This window comes from Lepidochelys kempii, chromosome 2 (assembly GCF_965140265.1).
Source record: "Lepidochelys kempii isolate rLepKem1 chromosome 2, rLepKem1.hap2, whole genome shotgun sequence".
Lineage (NCBI taxonomy): Eukaryota > Metazoa > Chordata > Testudines > Cheloniidae > Lepidochelys > Lepidochelys kempii.
Genome location: NC_133257.1, coordinates 108226315 through 108249239, shown reverse-complemented (window position 1 = coordinate 108249239; position 22925 = coordinate 108226315). Strand labels below are relative to the sequence as shown.

Here is a 22925-nt window from a genome sequence, read left to right as displayed (position 1 = left end):
TGCACACCATCAGCAGATTTAAATTTGCTAAAAGTAATCAAAATAGAAGATTTGAATAATGGCTATGTAACACAGTTTAAAACAATGAGGTCTAAGAATTATAGTTTCCATAAATTGAATTTCTAATTTAGCTTGCTATTGAATGTTAGTTAATAGTTTGTTTTTTTCTCTCCGAGTTACCTTTAATTTGTCACACTGTCTGAAGCTACTTTGCAACTGGATATAGTGCTCACTTTATTTTGTCAGATTTAGTTTTTAGTTACAGATTTAATAAAAATTCAGTTAAAGACAGTGTATCTCTTACTTGCCTGTTCTGATGGACAGTTTGATAAGAGGTACACATAGCATTCCTCATTGAGATTGGTATGATGAATGATTCCTTGGGCCAAATATATTAAATTTCAAACAGTTTAATTGCTTATAATATAGATCATTTTCGTAATTAAGATACCTTATTTGGATGCTACTCTTCAGTTTTGTTTATTTTCACGACTGGCCCTTGGAATGTTGTGTTGCAATTATTTAGTCTCATTTTGTGTTGCCTTAGAAAATCTTGAATGTGGATCATGCACTGCCACATCCATTCCTAGGTGTTTAGCTACTTGGGGGCTTGCTGGAACATGTTCAAATATTCTAGGACAGAAGGTACAAAAGAACCCCATGCACCAGCTGTCCCTCAGTTCTTGTTTTTCTCTCTGTATTGCAAGCTACAGAACTTCTGTCTCTTCTTGTCACATTTATTTACAAGTTTGTGGGGGGTTTTCTCTTTTTTCTTATTTATTTTTCAATAATTTAATAATTTTAATTTTTTTAATACCTTTTCCTCTGGAGTATAGGTGCTGATTATCTCCACTTGCCTCCCATGCTTCCTGGTTACCAAAAGCCCCAGCCACCACCTACCTGGCTGTAAAATCTTCCTGTTGTCTCTCCTGTCAACCTCTAGTTATGTTGTCAATGCAAAAAACACACTGAAGGGGTAGGGCAACAATAATAATACTTAGCCTTGTATAACTCTTTTCATCTGTACATTTCAAAGTACCTTACATAAAGGTAAGTATTATTATCCCCATTTTATAGATGTGGAAACTGAGACACAGTGACTCCCAAGGTCACCTCACAGTCCAGTGGCAGAGCTAGGAATTGATCCTAGATGCAATTCAGTATAGAAATAAATAATCAAAGGACTGCTATTGTGGTTGTATTATTAATTTTCTTACATTTATTCCTTCAACCTTCTGTTCTTATTTTCACATAGCTGCCTCTGGCTTTCCTGTGTGCTGCTCAAATGGCTGCAGAATTTAGGTCGGGGTTGCCAAAGAAATCTTTGTTGTTCTCTGAGCCAAGTGTTTGTCAGTTCCATTCATTTTATAAACTAGTTGCATAGCTGATCCTGTCAGTCTAAAAGATCTTTTTCCTCTGGAGAATACTCAAATATACTTATCTGGTTCACAGGCTACAAGTGGGTTATGTTTGTGCTTCATCAACTTGTAGGAAAAATGTTGGTGCAACAGCTCTACCTGCTTGGTGTTTCCTTGTGTGGCCTGAGTGACTGAGTCAGTCTTCAGGTTTATGCATGTTTGGTGATGAGACTTGCTTGTACTCAAAACCAAGGAAGTCTGAATCAGTCCTTAAAATGCAGTGATCTCCCTACTGTGTTCACCACCAAAGAAATCTCCAATAATAATTTCTCTTGAGATAACATTTGGAGATGAAAGAGGAGAGGAACCCATAATTGAGGAGACCCACTTCCCTTCCCCTGAGGATATCTACGTTTTGAATAATACTGTAGCATTTCAGAACATGGTCTAGTGCCTGTCTGAAGTCTTGGACATACCGCTGTCAGCTCTTTATGTAAAAAACCACAAGTTATTTGACATCATACAATTTGAAGAGGAAGGATAGGTAGCACCACTCCCCTATGAAGTTTTGCAAAGGAGTTTTGATAACTTGCACGAGATAACTTGTATTATTAAAGCCTGAGAGCATATAGCAGATTACACAAAAGGAGTTTAGGGTGCTTTTTGTTTGTTTGATTCCTTTCTTTAACCAGGTTTTTGGTCACAGTAGCCAAAGGAGGGAAGTTCTTCAGATCCCCTCATCTGAACCAGAGGTCCAGAAATCTGGACCAAAGTGCTGGAAAATTGTGTGCAATGTTAATGCCTGTATCTGACAATTGCCAATGAATGGATTATTTTGGCAGATTATGACTTGCAGAATTGGTTCAATGTACTTCAGTGTGCAAGAGACCAAGATTACTGATCTGAAGCCATCACTTGGGAATGAGTGGGAGTGACTAAAGACCCTCTGGGGCAGCTTTTTGTGTGTCATAGGATATACATCCAGGCGCTTTGCTCTCAAAAGTAATAATATTGAGAAGGTACTTGTGGCTCCCAGGATTTCTGATAGGCCCCCAAGTTCCAAGAAAAAGTTCAAGACCTTTCCCTTTGAGGACCCTGATGACACACTGAGAATTTTAAAGGAGAGCTACCGTCTACTCATGGTATTTCTCTCAATTATCCTTTAAGACAAAAACTGCCATGCAGATGCCTTCAAATGATTTCATCTATGATACCAATCTCATTTGGAGGTTTGCTGGTCACACTGGTTACCAGACTACTAGAGTGAAGATTTCAGAACGCAAAGACATAAATGGGATTGAAATCTTGACGGTTAAAAATATTTCTCAGAAGAAGTGTTGCACCTCCACCAATGTAATCTACACCATCATGTGCCAGCAATGCCCCTCTGCTATGTACATCGGCCAAACTGGACAGTCCCTATGTAAAAGGATAAATGGACACAAATCAGACATTAGGAATGGCAATATACAATAACCTGTAGGAGAACACTTCAACCTCCCTGGACACATACTAACAGATTGAAAGGTAGCCATCCTGCAACAAAAAAAACTTCAGGACCAGACTTCAAGGAGAAACTGTTGAGCTTCAGTTCATTTGCAAATTTGACACCATCAGCTCAAGATTAAACAAAGACTATGAATGGCTAGCCAACTACAAAAGCAGTTTCTCCTCCCTTGGTGTTCACACCTCAACTGCTAGAAGAGGGCCTCATCCTCCCTGATTGAACTAACCTCGTTATCCCTAGCCTGATTCTTGCTTGCATATTTATACCTGCCTCTGGAAATTTCCACTACATGCATCCGACGAAGTGGGTATTCACCCACGAAAGCTCATGCTCCAATACGTCTGTTAGTCTATAAGGTGCCACAGGACTCTTTGCCGCTTTTACAGAAGCAGACTAACACGGCTACCCCTCTGATACTCTCAGAAGATTATTTTTCATAAGCTTAATATTTTTATGTCCTGGCAACAAGTATCTGTGTGAATTTTTACATTGTGCAATTCTCCTTTTTTCATTTAACTTTGATACGATACATCTCAGAAAAAAGTCCTATAACCCATCCTCATTGGGAGCACTGATCTGTACTCCCAGACCATCTTTATAGTCTGACGTTAGGAACAGGTGTGTTACTGTTCATATTGTTGCTTCTAGGGTTGATTTAAAAAAACAGTATTTTCCTGTTATTGGAAAAAATCTTGTTTAAAAACTCTTGGAGAATGTTAAATCATTGGTAGATTTAGCACATTAAATATGAGGTGCTGAATAGGACATGGAGAAGCAACTTTGTTGTGCAAAGTAGTTTCAGGGAATCACAGGAAATGGTGATGAAGCTGTTAATAAATTGCATTTTATCTCCTAATTTCTCTTCATTTAATTTCTTGATTGGATGTGGATTTTGTGAAAACTGTTTACTGAAGGCAATGTTTGCTGTAATTAAAGCTGCATGAAATGATTTGTGTGGAATCTGAACCTGGACAAATTTCACACATTTGCTGATGATTTACCATAGATATTGTGCTTTTGTGAAAATTGGTTTGTTTTTCAGGAACCTAAAGTTACATGTGGTCCGTCTTCTTCCCAGTCAAATCACTCATGGGCCTTTCTTCCTTCTGGATATCTCTTTCTAGGTATTTTTTTTATAGTGCCCCTCACTGTAGCATCTAAATGCCTACTATGTTTTTTGGTTGTTGTCTCCCAGAAAGGTAAAGCATTCACCTCTCTCTAAGCAGTCAATTATGAAAAAGACAGAGCTGACCATACAGGTGTCAGAACTGGACAGGCATCAGGAAACCCAACTTCCCAATAAAGGGTCTAATCAGCCCCTGAAATCAGTTTCACCACATTGTCTGAGGTGTTAGAAATATACCCCAATAGTTATGAGCACAAAAGGCCCAATCCACTTTTTGTGATGCTTTTATCTTAGACTATAATGTTAACAATGTAGAATTATTACAGATTTTCAAGTGCAGATGCATTCATTTGTTAAGTGAATCCTTGCCTTCGATAACAGTAAGTGTTAAAATAAATGGCCAAAAGAAGTTAATCTGTGATATTTAGAGATCCCCCAAAGGTCCTTTCTTCAATCCTCCTTTTCATAGGTAAACTCACCCATCCTGTGCTCATGTAGAATCTTAGCACCAATAGGAATCTGATCAGAATTAACAGCAGCTCCTGCCTTAAGAAAACACCTCAAGGAAAAGGAAGGAAAGCTTCTGTACCCCCAAAGAATCTTTGAGCAGTCTTGCTGGATGCTAAAACAAAACTGTTGCCTAAAAATAGAAGGAGAAGGAGTAACCCCCCCCCAAAATCTTTGGCAAGGATAGAGGAAACACCCCATCCTTACAAAGGCAAAGAAGAGAATTAGTAGGGTTTGGGGGGATGAGTATGGGTCTAAGGAATGTGCCACAGAGATGCTCAGTGGGCTTGTTACAGTGACTGGTAGGTAGTGTAGAGCTCTCTCTGCTGCTGCTGCTGCTTGAGAGCCCAAGCAGCCCATCTCTCCTACTCTTTCAGCAGTCTTTTGACCTGCTGATGGGAAGGAGAAGAAAGCAACGCATCCTGTGTTCTTATCTCCCAAGTTATTTGTGATTAGGCCCTTCCTTCACACCACTTGGGGTTAGGAGACAGTTTCTTTTTTGTTTTTCTCCATCCTGGCTGCAACTTGCAACAAGGCAAACAGAAGCAGTTGTCTGGATCTCTCAGGCAAACAGGAGTGGGGAGCTCAGAGCTTGGAGTCCATTTCATTGTAATTGGCCTGTTGCAGGATTTACCCACGCCCTGTTCCTATTCCCCCCCTTCTCCTCCCCCCAAGCTCTTTCCTCCACCTTTGGGAGGTGGAAGGCATTTCTGTTTCTGTCCCTGCAGTCTGAAAGGGTTTCTTTCCAGATGAAGGATAAGACACTTGTATTTCTTCCCTGCCCTCGCTCTCCCAAACATCCCTCCACCTCCTTCTCTCTCCCGTCTTTAGATGGATGTTCTCCTTGGCTCCATCGTGACTGCTTCCAGATTCTTCAGTAACCGGAGGTGCTACCACATCAATATAATGGTCTTTGGACTCCGGCTCATTAAAGCAGCAACAGTAACTTCTACCCTTTGGGCAGACACGGATGTCCCAGGTGGTGCTTATGTTGCTGGCCCCAACTCCTCTTCAAACCTACATGAGCAGGTGGAAGAGGTTTAGCTATAGGGAAGAAAGGAGATAGTTAGGGCTTGTCTCCACTAGGAGATAGACGCTGCTGCAATAGATGTAGCAGGGGTTGATTTAGTGGGTCTAGAGAAGATTAAATTGATGGCAGAATGCTCTCTGATTGACCCCGCTCCACCTCTCTGAGAACAGTAAGGTAAGTCAACCGGAGAGTATCTCCCTTTGACGCAGTGCAGTGAAGACACCGGGGTAAGTTGACCTAAGGTACATCGACTCCAGCTACGTTATTCACGTTATTCACATAGCTGGAGTAGCGTAACTTAGGTTGACAAGCCCTTAGTTCAGAAACCCCAAATTAGCAAATTCCCATAGACACAAATATATTTTTCTGTAGATAAAGTGTGCCATTCTTCAACTTCCCCTGATTTCTATAAAAAGTATATTTTCGATGTAAAAGTAAAAGTACATTTTCGATGTAAAAATCCAGCAGAGATTCTTTTGTAAATAAAAAGAAAAGGAGTACTTGTAGCACCTTGGAGACGTGCCACAAGTACTCCTTTTCTTTTTGCAGATACAGACTAACACGGCCGCTACTCTGAAACCTTTTGTAAATAACTATTCTTCCTTTGTTTCTTGAGTCATAGCTGAGTGGGTAGAGATAATAGTACACCCTCTTCACAGCCAAAATATTTACTCCTGGGGAAATTCTGCAGTACTGCGTGTGTGCATAATTAATGAGCCACACATTTTTAATTTTTTGCACAGAAAAAAGCTTCTGCTGAAATGTTGCTGCAGTTCTTCCCTTTGCCAACTGGAAGGCATTGTGGTGATAGAACAAAGCAGCAGCTCCTGGCCAGCTAGGGAAGAGAAAGAACCTACCTTCTTCACAGCACCTGTCAGGCTAGGTCAGGAGCCATGGGGATACAGACAGCGTGGGGTGCTGGGGGGATCAGATAGGAGCTCAAAAGGGCTAATGGGGGAGGACAGCCTAGGGCAGGGGCTGAATGGGAGTGGAGCACAGAGGAATGGGGGGAGGGACGTTCAGGGCCACATGGTGATGGGGAAGGGTGTGCAGAGCTACATAGGGAGAGAGGGTGGCTGAGTGGGGCTACAGAGACACAGGGGGAGGGGGACAGGGACACATATGGGGATGGGGGAAGTGGGTGTCTGGGTGGAGGGACACGTGGACAGAGGGTACAAGGGCACATGGGGGTTAGGAACACATGGGGACAGGGGGCAAATGTACCTGGCTGAATGGGGGAGGCTAGGGGTCAGCCAGGGTCTGCATGGGGGGTGCTCTCTAACAATTCCGCTCCACCCTCCCAGAAAACCTGTTCCATACTTTTCCCACCCATACCCAACAACCCAGGCTTCTTCCCAGCAATTTATTTCCCTCTCCCTCAGCAACTCCATTGCCCCAACTCCCGCAAGCCTTTTCACTGCTTCTGAGAAGTGTAGGAAAAACGGTTCTGTATTGTAGTTTAAATGAAATATTACTCAGAGTTCTGTATTAATATGCCTAGTAAGGAATCCATTTGTCAAAAAACATTTCCTGAATCTTTTTTGTTTTCTTTATTGTTACAGACATACTTGCTGATAGGGTATTTTGAAATAAATGACCAAAAATCATTGAAACTGGTGTGATTATATTGTGTTATTTTGACAAATAAAATATGTAGAATTTTGCAGAATTTTAAAATATTTATGAGCAGAATTTTAAATTTTTTGGTGCAGAATTCCCTTAGGAGTAAATATTGCAGTGCTTTAAAGGTTTATAATTGCAAGATGTAACTGTTGCATTGTGTCTTTTGAGGAATTTGTCAGGATTAAAACTTCCTTTAAATGAACTGGAAAGTCTTTCGTCGGTTTGAGAACAGCAGAGAAGTAATGGTATATGCCAAGTACCCCCAATAACCAATCTGCTGGTCGCATTCAGGGCATAAATACATTTGCAAGTGGTCTTATATATGTTAAAAATTATTTTTATCCTTCATAAAGTCCACTGTGTATTCTGGATTCACCAATGATGCATTCTGGAGCATCTCTACTGACTCTAGAAAGACCCAGCAGATATCAGACTATAAAGAATTTTTAGAACGTTACTAAAAACTCATGTATGTATTAAATACCTGTTACCACAGAATGATTAGTAGTAACATTCAGCACTTAATTCTGTGTAACTTAAAACACCATATCTTTACAGTTCATCTTTAAAAGCAGCTTATTTATTTGGCTGATACATTTGTGAAGAAAAACTGATCTTTGTTGCTTAATTTTATATTTTATTTCATAGTCGGATCTTTACTTCTGAGTAAAGAACCTTTCGTTGCTTTGTTTCAGTCTCTGACACCAAGATACCTTAGTTTTCAAATTTAAATGTTTTTAACCATACCCTCATTGTTGTTCTTCCCTTCTGCTCTGTCATTATGAAAATGATTCTGTGTATGTGGAATAAACTCCATTTATTTGTATTTGTGTGTGTTTGAGAAGCACAGGTAGTTTGATTGTTTCAGGATTGGATTTTCTCTTGAATGGAGTTTACACACACTGTACCTTGTCTCCCTTTTGAAAAACATTTTTCCTTAACATTTTAGTTTGTAGTCAAAAGTGATATAAAAACAGCACACAGCAATGTTGTATTTTAGACAGGCATATTGGATTGGGCTATAATTAATTGCTGTTGCTGAATAGACTCTCTGGTCTTTACTCCATTTCCCAAACCTAGTTTTTCCATTGTGTGTAGCATAATCCCATCCAGGCAGAAATCTAATTACTAAGATAATTAACACCTTATCACCAAACAGAATTCAGACATTTGTGCAGTTTATGAATTTAAAAAATGTTTAATTTCCTTTTCACTCGGGGGGGGGGAGAACACATTTTACTGAATCTAGCTTGATTGAACCTTATAATTCATGTTGCCTTAGAAACAGCCCAGCTGAGATAAAGGATGGTATCACCAGTACTTTAGTCAATAAATGCTTACACTGCTGCCAACAATATCATTAAAATGGCTAAAATAACTAACATATAGTGGTCTTGTCAAACTTAATGAGTGTTTTTATTAATGTTACGAGAAATGTCAGCTGGTGTTATTTGATATTAATTTTGAAGTAATATATTTTGTCTCATGTAAGCCTACCATTATAACTCAAAATATGTGCTGTATGAGCAGGGGAAGTGTCATAGAATGCAAAATTCCTCTATGTTTATTCAGTTCTTAGCTACCGTGGATGTTTACATTACTTCATTTCAAGTAGAACTGTATATCCTGCTGCTTATGTCAGGCTTAGTTAACCAGTGGGAGCCACTCCAGGCTCTTTGGCCCACAGCAGCAGATTGTTTCACATTATACTTACATTTCAGCTATTGGTTCCCACTTAACTTTATTTAGCAAGAGAAAAGTCCTTCCCATCTATTGGGACAAATCTCTCAAAAAATACCTATTTTATGTGTTAGGTCAAATAAATGTTGGGGTTTTTTTAATCTGCCATGTCTTAAATCTTGTCATGTCTTAAGTCTTAAATCTTAGGTTCTGAACTCATAAATGTAATAAAGAATGGAGGAAAATATTTTTATGTTTTTATTTAAACCTAAGGAGGAGGAATATTGTGACATTAGTATCTAGATGACTTCCATGCAGCTAACTACACTAAAAGATAATGGCATTTGAAAAAGAGAGAGCAAGCAGCATGGCTCACATATGCAAGATTTAAACAAAAATCCTGTCATCCTAAGTGAAAGGGAAACAACCACGTGTTTTCCCATTTTATACCTCCCACTCTGCAAGTCTTGCAGCAGTCTGAGAAATATAAATTAATTTTCTTTCTTTTTCTTATTCATTGGCTTTTCTGTAATTATCATACTGTCACCTCTCAAGCATTAATTAATTTAGTCTTTCAGACAAACTTGTCAGAAAGTAGTTGTCCCCATTTTATAGATGGTGGATGAAGACCCAGAAAGACTACGTGACTTTTCAAAGGTAACACAGGAAGTCTGTAGAAGAGCTGGCATTAGAAATCAGATTTCCTGACTCCCAGTTCTGTGTTCTAACTACAAGATCAAACTGACCTTCCTGTCTTGAACTGACCCTTACTTCTGTGGCACATTAGTGCAGCTATTTAATTTGCTGGAGAGATGCCTCTTGATTCAGTGTGTGACATTTTTTGTCAAAGGGTCACTGTCTCTGAATTACTACCAGCAAATGCCATGGTGGAACAGACAGGGAATCAAACCAAGGTCTTGTGAAAGACAACACAGAATAGTCCCATTAGTGGTTTCATTAAACGCATATCCCTTTTTATTGCCCTAGAACAAATAATAGTTCTCTTTGGACATCTAAATATTACACAGATGGTATTCAGATGATAGGTATTTGTTTGTTCATCTATGTTACTAGATACCTGGATAGGGAAAATGAGAGAACCCAGCACCACCAGTGTCCTGTCTGGGGAATCCATCCCAGATTTTGGGAGGAAGCGGTCAGAAAGGAGGAAGATGAGTGTGGGGCAGGGAGCAGATCTGCATCTGCATGCTTGGGGGCCACCATAGAGCTGCAGAGTGGCTTAGGGACCAACTGTTCAACTCAGGACCAGATATCCTTTCTTCTTCTTGGCCTGAGGGAATCAGATAGGACCAGTCTCTACACTACAGCATTCACACACGTAGAGTTTGGGGTTTTTTTACATCCCAACCCTTGCTTTGGTATAAAGAAATCAACCTATTATATACTTATTTAGCTCTGACATTTCCTTAAAAGTCATATTCCTTCCAGTTTGTCGATATGTTTCGTACTGGGGTGCCAAGAAACAACTTAGTATTGTAAGTACCATATTGATGCTTATATAGCACTTTTCATGAGTAGATCTCAAATGGAGATCAGCATTCTTATCTCCATTTTACAGATGGGGAAACCCAGGCGCAGAAAGGTGAAGTGACTTGCCCAAGGTCATCCAGCAGGCCAGTGGCAGAGCTGGGAATAGAATCTAAATCTTCTAGTCCTAGGTCAAGTTCTCTATCCACTAGCAACACTGCTTGAGAAGGGACATTCATTTCTCTTAATTATGAGATGTATCTAGCTGAGGTAAAAAGTTAAGAAAAGTTGCTGTTGCTAAATAAAAGGGTAGTTTTGTGCTAGTGCCTTAGAATAGTGAATTTTTGTAGTGAGACAGAGTGGGTGCGATAAAACCTTTTTTGGACCAACTTCTGTTGGTGACAGAGACAAACTTTCAAGCTTGCACAGAGTTCTTCTCAAAAGCTTCATTTCTCATAAGCTTGTCTCAGTCACCAACAGAAGTCTGTGTAATAAAAGATATTACCTCACACACCTTGTCTCTCTAATATGCTAGGACCAACACAGCTACTACAGCACCACAAACAACAATTTATTTGTTTTTGTCTTTTTTATGGGGAGAGTGGATGATTAGACTTATTTTAGGGAGGAATGAGTTAGAGGGTTGGTTCTGACTAAAGGAAGCTTTTGTTAACTACAAAAGCCAAATTGGACTGGAATTCCTAAACTCTTCAGAATGTCAGGTCCACATCTTTGCCCTACCCTTTCTGCAGTGTTACAGCAGTGCAAGCGATTAACTAATTCTAGTAATAAAGCCCTGGAGCTTATAAACTTTGCAGACTGAGTAACTACAATTAATGAATTTACAAGCTCAGCTGGTAACCTGTGGTTTCAAGTGCCTGAGGAATTAATCCAGGAGGTTTTCATTCTTGTTCTTTTTCAGTTATGGGTCAAATATTTACTGCAACTTCTCTCTTGTTTTCCATTCTTTGGGTTCTCACCTCTGTACCACGTTTTTTATTGTCAAAGAAATGGCCATTAAAAATCCCACTGTACTTTTTCTAGAACTGGTGTTAGATCTTAGTTCTCTAGCCAAAGGCAAGCTGAGTAATTATTCCTTTCATTTTCAAGGGAATGAGATTTTTATGTAGGGTGAGACTTCATGTACCAGTTCGCTGTTTAACATTTTTTTCCACTTCCATTGCAGAGTGCCTGGAATAACAATTGCTACAGACATCATCTGTGGTTTTCCAGGGGAGACAGATGAAGATTTTCAAGACACCATGAAACTTGTAGAAGAGTACAGGTTTCCAAGCCTCTTTATTAATCAGTTTTACCCACGTCCAAGGACTCCTGCTGCAAAAATGCGTCAGGTTCCAGCCCTAGTGGTAAGATCTATTTTCTTGAACCATTGTACTGGATAGCTCATTTTATGTGGCTTTCATGTTGCGCCAAATGTGAATGTACAGTATGCAGTGTACTGAATTAAAACATAAGAAATGCTTATTGGAGAATATGGTTTTGCAGCAGAATTATGCCATAATTAAAATGCAGTTTTATATATTTCTATACAATAAACTGATAGCCTTTAAGACCTTAGCTAGAACATGGGATGCCTTGCCAGATTTGAAGTTTAAATTACTGCTCAAATTATTAATTGGGTAAAATAGCATCAATAACAGGTTCAGGTGGTTCTTTTCACTTTGACTTTATAGTCATATATTCTTCCTAACGTGTTTTCTGGGTGAGTCTCTTGTTACCAAGACAAAGACAAAGTTACGTTTCATATTTTCTTCCAATTTTTGAAGACTTGTGTGAATCCAGTGATGTGATATACACATTGCAAGTGAGTCTATGCAAAATAGTATGAACTGAATGATAGTTATCTTTGAATTATATACTTTAAGGTCAGATTTGCATGTGACTACTTCCATTCCGTTAACTACTACTTCATAAATATCTTCCATGATTCTGCACAGTTTTAAAATCTAGTTTCTGCCTTTAGCCTATATGGTAAATGTCACTGGTGAAATTTGTGTATGTAATTATAGTTAATCTTCTAGGTTTCAGGATCTTCTATATTTGGCCATTGTGGTTATATAACTCTTTCCAATTATCAAACCATCTCATCTCAAAATCCCCAAGAGAATAAAAGCCACGTTTTAATATGAGGTAGTTGGCTATCAACTGTATTCTAATTGATATAGATACTTTATATTCCCTTTTTGTCATAAGTGATAATAATGACAATTATGTTTAAAGGTTTAGTTTGATAAATAATCTGTTTTGAATATGCAACCGTGTAAATGTGCATACTTGCCTAACCTGAATCTCTGAACAAGAGAATATACCATTCTGATGCTTATAAAACCATTTAAACTTTTTATTGGTGTTTGTACTAGTGTAAATAACATTTGTATGCACTGCATTTCCAATCAGGATAAAATCACAGCCAGCTAATGTTGTAGGCAGATAAGAATATATCACACTTCATTTTGTGAGGTCATCATGACTCACCACTCTTTGAAGAGAAATCAGTATATTTATTGTTGTATCTCTTCCTCAATAATGTCAAAACCTATGCAAATATAGTCTCTACTTACTGTCAATATATACCATACCTTTAATGAAAATGGAGAATTGGGTTAAATTTGATTCCTTTTATTTTATTGTTCAAAGAAGTAAGCTTTGAGTCATTCATTATTAATCCTTTTTTTTTTTTTAAGAGCAACTTATATAGGAAAGTGTAGAGGATTTGGGCACAAAAGATGTTATTGTGGTGTGGTATGATAGTTTAAGTAAGCAAGCTCACTCAGTTGACTGAATTTTTTCTTTCTAAAATGCCCATCACATTGTCATTGTGGATGCCTATATTTAAAATACAGCAGAGCAATTTTGACAGTCCAGGCAGGTTAAAAATGTCAACATTTCGGATAATTTCTGGTTTTGGTCACACAGATACAACCCCATTATCCTCTGTGGATTGCACTGCAGTAGAGGAATTTGGCTTCTTGTTTTTTTCCTGCAGAAGTGTAGTTAAATACAATTATACTGACACTAAATATTAATCACATATGAACTAACTCATTTTTTTAAAAGCTAGATTTAAACTTAGGGGGCGCTGACATAATTTTAGGGAAGCGTGACATTTTCACTTTGTTCTTTTTTGTATAATTTGCTTCTTTTGGGGAATTAGAACCTTCAAAAAAGCCATTTCTGTTTATGTTCTATTGCTGATGAAAAACTGTAATTAACGGGTATTCTTTTTCTCTCCCACCTTGTTTCTTTTTTGTAATCTTCAGCAACTCTGAGTTATATATTCTTTCATCTCGTTCCGGAAATACAGGATAAACTATCAACTGGAGCAGGAATAGTTTATAGTAATGTCTTGCCTTTTATATTCACAGTGCTTCTGGATAGTAGCTAATGGCCCTCCTTGCAGTGTCAAGAATTCACAGGCATTTCGTTTTTCATTCCTTGTCCAGAGCACCTTATAATTACATATCTTTCTCAGTTGAGAGAAGAGACTATTATCTAACCATGTACTCCTACCCCTTTCCCATTTTTTACAGTGCACGTCATCTTATTGTTAATGAACTGACTTCAGTCTGTTCACATAGAAACAAGCAACACACGAACCTATTACAGTAAAAGAAGATATTGTATATGGTACATCATATCTCTGATCTAATCTCATAAGCTAATTCCTTGACAGGAAGCTCATATGCTATTAGTTATGAGGCGTATAGGTTTCTTTCAGCAGTATTTCTTCTTATAAAGAATTTTTGGACACATTATTTAACTAGGGGCACCAAACCAGTGACTAACTATGATATTACGTTACAGTTGCCAACCTTCTCTTATTGCGCAATATTGACTATGTTGGCTGTTAGTTTTAGCATTGCAGATATCTGCAGTGGGAAAGACAAATTGCTGTTTGTAATCTGCTCCCAGCCTGTACATTGTGTTTCAAGACAACCTCATTGGTCCTAATCAAGTGGTATTTATGGTGGCAACATATTTGCCCTGTCAAATCCTTTAAGTTCACTCTTTTCCAGGGGACCACCTTTCCTCCAGGCACAGTCCATGAAGTAGGCATAGTAATGTTAACACTAAGTTATTTTTGGAGGAAAATCTCACTTGGGAAAATCTCATTTGGACTTGACATAATAGAGTATTCAATAAATTCTACTTGGAATCTTTCTTCCACATAAAATGATATGTTATTGTTGAAATCCATACTGGCACTGATCTGTGTCCAGAAGGGAAGGTGACGCTAATCCACTACTTTTTATGATCAGAGCAGGCTGATCAGGCAGAGAGGCTGTAGTTTTTCCTTATTCTGTTGGAAATCTACCATCCTTGGAAAGTCAAATATATCTAAATGACTCCATCGCCTTACAACCATTAATTTTTCTTCACAAAACACTTGTGAGGCAGGAAAGTGTTGTTATTCCCAGTTTACAGAACTGAAGCATTGTAAGATTGAGTTGCTCAGTGTCACACAAGGCAGAGCCACAAATTGAATCCAGTGCTCCCGAGTCCCAGTCCAGTGCCTTAACCATAAGAGGATCCCTCCTCCCACATCCCCTAACAAAAAGCTAAATAGTTATTTGTTATTTTATTTTATTATTTTTATTGAAAAAGCACCAACTGAGATCTAGGCAGAACGAGGCACCATATAAACACTGAGGCAATTATTTTTTGTATATCTTCACACATCCACATTGGTGAGGCCTCATCTGGAGTACTCTGTGTCCAGTTTTGGGCCCCACACTAGAAGAAGGATGTGGAAAAATTGGAAAGAGTCCAGCGGAGGGCAACAAAAATGATTAGGGGACTGGAACACATGACTTATGAGGAGGGGCTGAGGGAACTGGGGATGTTTAGTCTTCAGAAGAGAAGAATAAGTGATTTGATAGCTGCTTTCAATTACCTGAAAGGGGGTTCCGAAGAGGATGGCTCTAGACTGTTCTCAGTGGTAGCAGATGACAGAACAAGGAGTAATGGTCTCAAGTTGCAGTGGGGGAGATTTAGGTTGGATATTAGGAAAAACTTTTTCACTATGAGGGTGGTGAAACATTGGAATGCGTTACCTAGGGAGGTGGTGGAATCTCCTTCCCTAGAAGTTTTTAAGGTCAGACTTAACAACGCCCTGGCTGGGATGATTTAGTCGGGGATTGGTCCTGCTTTGAGCAGGGGGTTGGACTAGATGACCTTCTGAGGTCCTTCCAACCCTGATATTCTGTGATTCTATGATCCTTTTATTCCCAGAGGTTTAGTCAAAATATGGCACAAAAATCCCTATTGATACTGTGACTTTCAGTCCTTTTTGGCAATCTCTCTGATTTACCTGAAAGAGTCTCTGGCTATGCTGACCAGGTATGTACTGTGATTGGAAACCGGCAAAGAAAACCATTATGTTGATATACTGAGGACGTACCTGGTAGAAATTCATACTTACAGGTACATTTTAAAGTGGCTTTAAAATATGGCATAAATTCCTGTTTTTCCTAAAAGCTAGTGGTCTATCAATGTGAAATTTTACACATGCACCTTGTATTTTCTATGTAGGTTTTCTTTGGATTCTCTATATAATTTTTTAATAAATCGTTGAAATTGGTCTCTGACTGAAATTTGGGCTTGTCGCTGACAACATAAGTAATCACCATCTTCTTAGGGGCATCTTATCTGTATTCCCACTGGGAACAAGGTGAGGGAATGGCCATCTTTGCTCAGGCTCTATTAGCCTCACTTCCATTAAGAATCATAGGAGATGGCAGCCATTTTGAGATGTCAGGTTTTCATGTAATTCTCTGTAGAAAAACATCACTCATCATCCTCTGTTGAAGAAGAAATTTTCAGTTATGAAGAACAGTACAAAAAAAAAATGACTAGTAAGCCTAAAAGTATGTTTTCAAAACATAGGTAGCAGTTCTACTCAAAGGGATGCTGGATCAGGAAACTCATGTGTGGGGCATGTGCCAGTGAGCATGCTCAAAGTCACATAAGTCCTGACACTGCTGAGCTGCGTGGAGCCTAAACATTGTTGGAAATCTCAAATTAACAACACCCCACTCTCCGCCTATTTCACAACCACCACCACCTTCTCTCTTTTTTGTGGGAAAGGGCTGGCCTGACTAGGCATCTAACTCCAGGAAAGGATTCATGGTTGTGAATTCCAGGTGGTGATACGCGCCTCCCTTTGGCCTGGATTAGATGCCTATATCCCTTTGAAGGGTGGGGCTTGTGACCCACTCCCTCCTCAGTGTTTCCTATTGATTAGCCTAGGTAGCTACCCTCTTCTGTGTGCTGGCTTTCATGGATCCCTTAACTCTCCCCATGCATTGTATAAGGAAGCCTGGACACCTAACTTGGGGGGGTGAATCCCACTGGGTGGTAGGGTGCCTAAAGTTAAGCATTACAGTACTGAGCTTAAGTCCCCTTTGTGGATCTAGCCTCTTGTGACTAAAATAAACAGAATTTGTTGTAATACATAGAGGGGTATTCCTGTAATATACAGCTCTGTACACCTATATTCTCTCTAATGGTAAAATTTGCCAGCTCCAAATCTTAGAAAGGATAAAGTAAATTTTACTTGCTGATAACTAAAGTTCTTTTGCTCAAATCCCATATATAAGTATGCATTCATTCCTATTATTCCCATTTAGAACTGAACTGGAGTTGCAGAAGGCTTCTGTCTCAGTGCAAAAAGCTACTTATGCAGTGTTTATGGTTAATTTTTAAATCTATTAAAACAACTCCAGGGTACTCACAGCTCAGCATGCAACCAAAGATACTGACTCGTGTGATAAAATCAAAGAAGTTAGTTACCTGTGGGTAACCTCAGTCTGCAGTTAAAATGTTGTTATTGAACTCTACCCAAGCTTTCAAAAGGTAGTTATTTTAAAGCCAGTACCAGCTTCAGGTCGTATCACTTTTGTTTGTTTGACCAGGTGCTGAAGTGAAAAACTTGTGTTTGTTGTGGAGACAGTTAAGCTGGTGTGTTGTAAAGCCAGTTTTATTCTATCTGAAAGCAATGAATGGTCTGGCTCTGAAAGTTTCTGAGAGCTCAGTTCAGGCTGAATCTGTGGAATGAGTTAAATTCCACAGTCGCAGCTGGACTTCGCAGAGTCAGACGCATAGGAAGGGAGAAGAATATTTTGACTCTGGCTTGGAGCCATATCTTGTGAAATTCTTGCAGTGGTGTAGTTCAGAGCAACAGGCAGAATGTGAGTCTCTGAATTCTAAAGAGTGTGGGTTGTGACTGTCCTGCTGAAAAAGCAAGTCAGAGTTCAAAGCCGGAGTAGAAATTCACCTGGGAAACCCCGGCTGGCGCTGTACTCCTTTGAATTCAACTTTGTTCTTACAGCAGCAATCTTCAGAGCACTGACTAGAATGAAAATTACTGGCTTCATATTACTTTTACACAAAATGTGGTTTAAAGGTTTTAGCTTCCCAAAGAAAATGTACAGTTGCAGATTTAGAGTGAGCTGTACTGTCAGTAATAGTACACAGCAAAATAAAACAGTTGTGGAAAATACACAACTTCGTTTCTTGCTGATTTTTAAACTTCCCTGTAGTGCCAAAAACACTCGTCTGTACTACATGTAACATTACTGACGTAATTGCTGATGCAACCATTGGTTTTAGCTGCACAATTATTGTCCCTTAAGAATGAAAAAGAAACAAAACCAGGAACTTAACTTTATCCTTTGACAATTCTTTTGTACATGCCACTACAGGTCTGTTGTACTCTTCTGCCACACCTCCCTCCCCTTTGTGATAGGTATACAAATTACTGAAATGGATCAAAGGAGGAGTTATCCAAACAGGAGTTTATAAGAAGAGGCCTACATTACTATTCCATATATATTATCTAACTTCATTCATTTCAGTTTGCAAGATTATAGTGATATTTTTCAAACTAAAGTTATGCCTGAGACAGATGTACAACTAGAAAAGGAATTGAAGGGGGCAGGCAGTTCCTAAAAGATGTAATACTGGAGGCTCAACATCAAGCTATTCTGACGCAGAGGAAAGATAAGAAGAGCCACAAGCGGCCAATGTAGCTGCACAAAGAGCTTTTTAGCTATCTAAGATCCAAAAGTGATACATACAGGAAATTGAAGGAGGGGCATGTCACCAAGGAAGTATACATGGGAATAGCGCGAGCGTGTAGGGACAAAATCAGGAAATCCAAGGCAGAGAATGATTTACCGCTGGCAAGGAATGTTAGAGACAACAAGAAGGAGTTTTTCCAATACATCAGATAAAAAAGGAAGATCGAGGAGGGTGTGAGTCCACTGCTCAATGGAGAAGGTGAGCTGCTAACGGAAGATGATAGGAAGGCAGAGCTGTTAAACGCCTGCTTTGTTTTGGTCTTCTCAAAAAAATTACATGTGACCAGATGACTAGCAAAGTTACTACAGACAATAAAACGGAAAGGATGCAGATAGGGATAAGTAAAGAACACATCAGAATTAATTCATATCAGTGGGGCCAGATGCTGTTCATCCCAGGGTACTGAAGGAATTAGCTGAATAAATCTCGAAACTACTGGCAATAATATTTACAAACTCATAGGTAACAGGATAGGCTCCAGGAGACTGGAGAAGGGCTAACGTATGGCCCGTCTTTTTAAAAAGGGGAAGAAGGAGGAGCCAGGGAACTATAGACCAATCAGCCTGACTTTGATACCTGGGAATCTACTGGAACAACATATAAAGAATTCAATTTGCAAGTACCTGGAGGATGGGGTAATCATTAGCAGCCAACATGGATTTATTAAGAACAAATCATGCCAAACCAGCTTGATTTCCTTCTTTGACAGGGTAACTGGTTTGGTGGATAGGAGGAATACGGTGGACATAATATACCTGGACTTCAGCAAGACTTTTGACGCAGTCCCACATGACATTCTGATAGGTGAACTGGAGAAATGTAGACTTGGTGGAACTACTATTAAGTAGATACATAATTGGTGAAACAACCACAAATAAAGAGTAAATAATGGAATGATGTCAGAGTTGAGAGAGGTCTCAAGTGGGGTTCCACAGGGATCTGTCCTGGGTCCAGTGTTCTTTAACATCTTTATTAATGACCTGGTTGTAGAAATCCAGAGAGCATACTGATGAGAGTTTCAGATGACACAAGGCTGTGGGAAGGGGGGAGGTTGCCTACAGTTTGGAGGATAGAGCTAAAATTCAGAGGGATTTTAATAAATTGGAGAACTGGGCTAGAGACAACAACTTGAAATTCAACAAAGTCAAATGTAAGGTGCTACACTTAGGAAGGAAAAACCAAATGCACAAATACAGAATGGGGGATAACTGGCTTGGCAGCAGCAGTTTTGAAAAGGTTCTGGGAGTTGTGGTGAATCACAGCCTCAACATGAGTCAGCAATGCGATCTATTGCAAAAAAATCAAATGCAGTATTAGATTGCATTAACAGGCATAGCATGCCAGTCATGCTCTACTCTACTCAGCTTGGGGCCACTCTACTCAGCTTGGGTTAGGCCTCTGCTTGCAGGACTGTATCTAATTTTGGTCACCAGTGTATAGAAAGGATGTAAACTGGAAAGGTCCAGAGGTGAGCGACAAAGATGATCAAAGGGACGGAGTGCAAGCCATATGAGCAAAGGCTGAAGGAACTGGGTATGTTTAGTTTGGAAAAGAGGAAACTGAAGGGGGACAAGTTAGCAGTCTTCAAATACTTGAACAGGCGCCATAAAAAAGATGGAGAAAAATTGTTCTCTCTTGCTACGGAGGGCAGGACAAGAGGCAATGGGTTCAAACTACAGCACAGCAAATTTAGATTAAATCTCAGGAAACCTAACTGAAAAAACGAGTAGGACAATGGAACAGACTGCCTAAGGGAGTTGTGGAAGCTCCTTCACTGAAGGTTTTTAAAAGGAGGGTAGATTGCCATCTGTCTCGGATGGTTTAGACACGACAAATCCTGCATCTTGGGCGGGGGTTAGACTAGATGATACTTGTGGTACCTTCTATCCCTCTGATTTAAATAAAATGGGGGGTGGGGGAGGGAGTAGGCCCTGTACTTGTTATGAGCTGCATACACAAATACATATCACAGTGCCTGCATGGAGTCCCTTTCAAGTAAATGCAATGAGCTCCTTGCTGGATTGAGGCTTTAAGGGAGACATCAACAAGACAGTATAAAGTTGAGGGTTGTGTGTTCCTCTCATCCCACTGTGGTTGTACTTATGGCCTTGTGTATGTCAATGTGTTCAGATATGGGGGTTTCAGTTCACACCATAATAAGATTTGAGTCCAGGTGTTAAACTTAGATCTCGATTGAGATTATGAAACCTCCCACTCTTACACAAGAAAGACACCGGTTTCATTTGGGCCCATCTCTGTCTTTTACTCATTTTAATTACAGATAACAAACTGCCATAGTAAACAGGACACTGTTTCAGACTGCTAAAATTAATGAAGCAAATAAATATCTTCTCTATTAGTTTTTTTTTATTATTATTATTCTTGGTCTTATGTTTGATGTAAGGCATTAGTCTGATTAGAACTGGTTCATTGATAAGGCTCAGCACCACATTGAAGACTGGTTATAAACTACAGAAGATTTAGAAGTATTGTCCTTAATGTAATTTCTGAAATCAGATGTGTGCATCAGAACAGTAAAACCTGTTTGTTGAGGATTTGGCACTCCTGGAATTCCCATGATAAACCTGAAATACGCTGTCAACTCAAAACAGTCCGTGAAACAAGTCTCCACTCAGGTCTAATATTAAAAATGTTGCTCAAATTGGTAAAGGTGTACTAATTTAATACCTGGCTGCCTAGAGATTTGGAGTTTTTAATTCAGGTTGAGTATGTTGGTTCTGTGTCTATGTATGCTGTTACTGATAGTCATTCCTTTAGATATAATATGGATAAAATCCACTGATGCTTGAATATATTTCTAAAAAGTTAAAACCTTGATAAATTTTAGGCAGAAAAATCCCAAGAATAATTGATTAGTATCTGTAAAAATGGATATTCCCTGTATTTTAACTGATGATTATTTCCAGACAGTGAAATTGCCAGTGCCAGAAGTCTTCTTATAGCTCCTGCAATGTACTTTTTTAAACACTGCAGAACTTTGGATTTAACTCAGGTTTAATTTTTGCTTAACAGATCCATTTTAAAGTGCAGTATTTGCTTTTGGATTTGGTTTTATTTATTTTTTATGTCTCATGGAAGAGAGCGAAGGTATACTATTTGCGTATCATGTTACTGGTCTGATCGTCCTCAAGGGCTCCTTTTGGAAGACAAAGATGACACTAACACAGCCTGATGTGGGCTCTGAATGACACCACCTGCACTTGAACTGTCTTTAGAGCTCCAAGTGCACCCCCTTCAGAGCCATCACAGTTGATCGGGTCACTAGGTGCTTTGGAACTCATATCTTCCACTGTTTTGGTTGCTGAACATGCACGTCAAGTCAACATGCTAAAAATCCATGTGGAATTTGGAATTGATGAAAAACTGGGAGGAGAGAGAGGACGGAATAATAGAGCAGATCATTTGCGATAAAGCAGCAAGACTAGGCAATCCCTTAGGCACAAGACTTTTTTTATTTTTCCGTGGCTCTCTGAAACCTGGCAAACATGGACATTAGCTATTGCCTTCCTCCTTCATTTGGTGATATTATGCCCCCTTGAACCCTCTTTCTCCTTCATGGTGACCACTGTTGTGCCAATCCTTCATCTTTTCAGGATGATAGAAAGCATCCAAGCCCACTGTCAGACAGCTGAACAGATCAGTTTGGGAGCACACCATGAAGAGAGCAAAAGAGAGTATTGTAGCCAAATTGATCCTGGGCTTTGATACTCTGTATAGCAGATAAGTGCTTAATTAACACAACAATATTTAGTTTACTATTCGTTATAGTCCCATACAGATATATATCCCAGTATGGTAGATTGGTAGTCTGAAGAGCAGTTGCTTTATCTGTTACCCAGATGTCAGGCTAATCTGCGATATTCCTGACACACACAAAAAAAACCCCTCATACTAGTCAAATACTTTTCACTCAATGAAACACTAAATGAGACAAGTTTTCTGTTCAGTTACAGCATCATGCTTAGAAAATGCCCTCTTCCAGCAGCCTGAGGTATTCTAGCTGCTTTTTGTATTGAATTCATTTGGAAAAAAAATCCCATGTACACCAGGCATATTACACAAAAAGAAGTGCAAAAATTGCCATGCTAGATGTGGCGGATTGGGTCACAGAAACCCCCTTGGGAACTGCCACCTGCTGTGCTGGGACTACCTCTAAGCCCGTGTCAAGGTTTCTTCGCCACTCTGAACTCTAGGGTACAGATGTGGGGACCTGCATGAAAAACCTCCTAAGCTTATCTTTACCAGCTTAGGTTAAAACTTCCCCAAGGTACAAACTATTTTACCCTTTTGCCCCTGGACTTCCACTGCCACCACCAAACTTTATCTGGGTTCCTGAAAAAACGTAGTTTGGAAACGTCTTTCCCCCCAAAAACCTCCCAACCCTTGCACCCCACTTCCTGGGGAAGGTTTGGTAAAAATCCTCACCAATTTGCATAGGTGATCACAGACCCAAACCCTTGGATCTTAGAACAATGAAAAAGC

At 39.4% G+C, this 22925-nt stretch overlaps 1 protein-coding gene across 2 annotated transcripts in view; it reads left to right on the top strand.

The window, feature by feature from the left end:
• Nucleotides 1–22925, top strand: part of CDKAL1 (CDKAL1 threonylcarbamoyladenosine tRNA methylthiotransferase) — a 664051-nt gene that overhangs the window by 487486 nt on the left and 153640 nt on the right. For both annotated transcript variants that reach the window (XM_073331895.1, XM_073331896.1), the window contains exon 12: nucleotides 11506–11686. In XM_073331895.1, the coding sequence (XP_073187996.1) occupies nucleotides 11506–11686 (181 nt within the window). The remainder of the gene's footprint in view (nucleotides 1–11505; nucleotides 11687–22925) is intronic.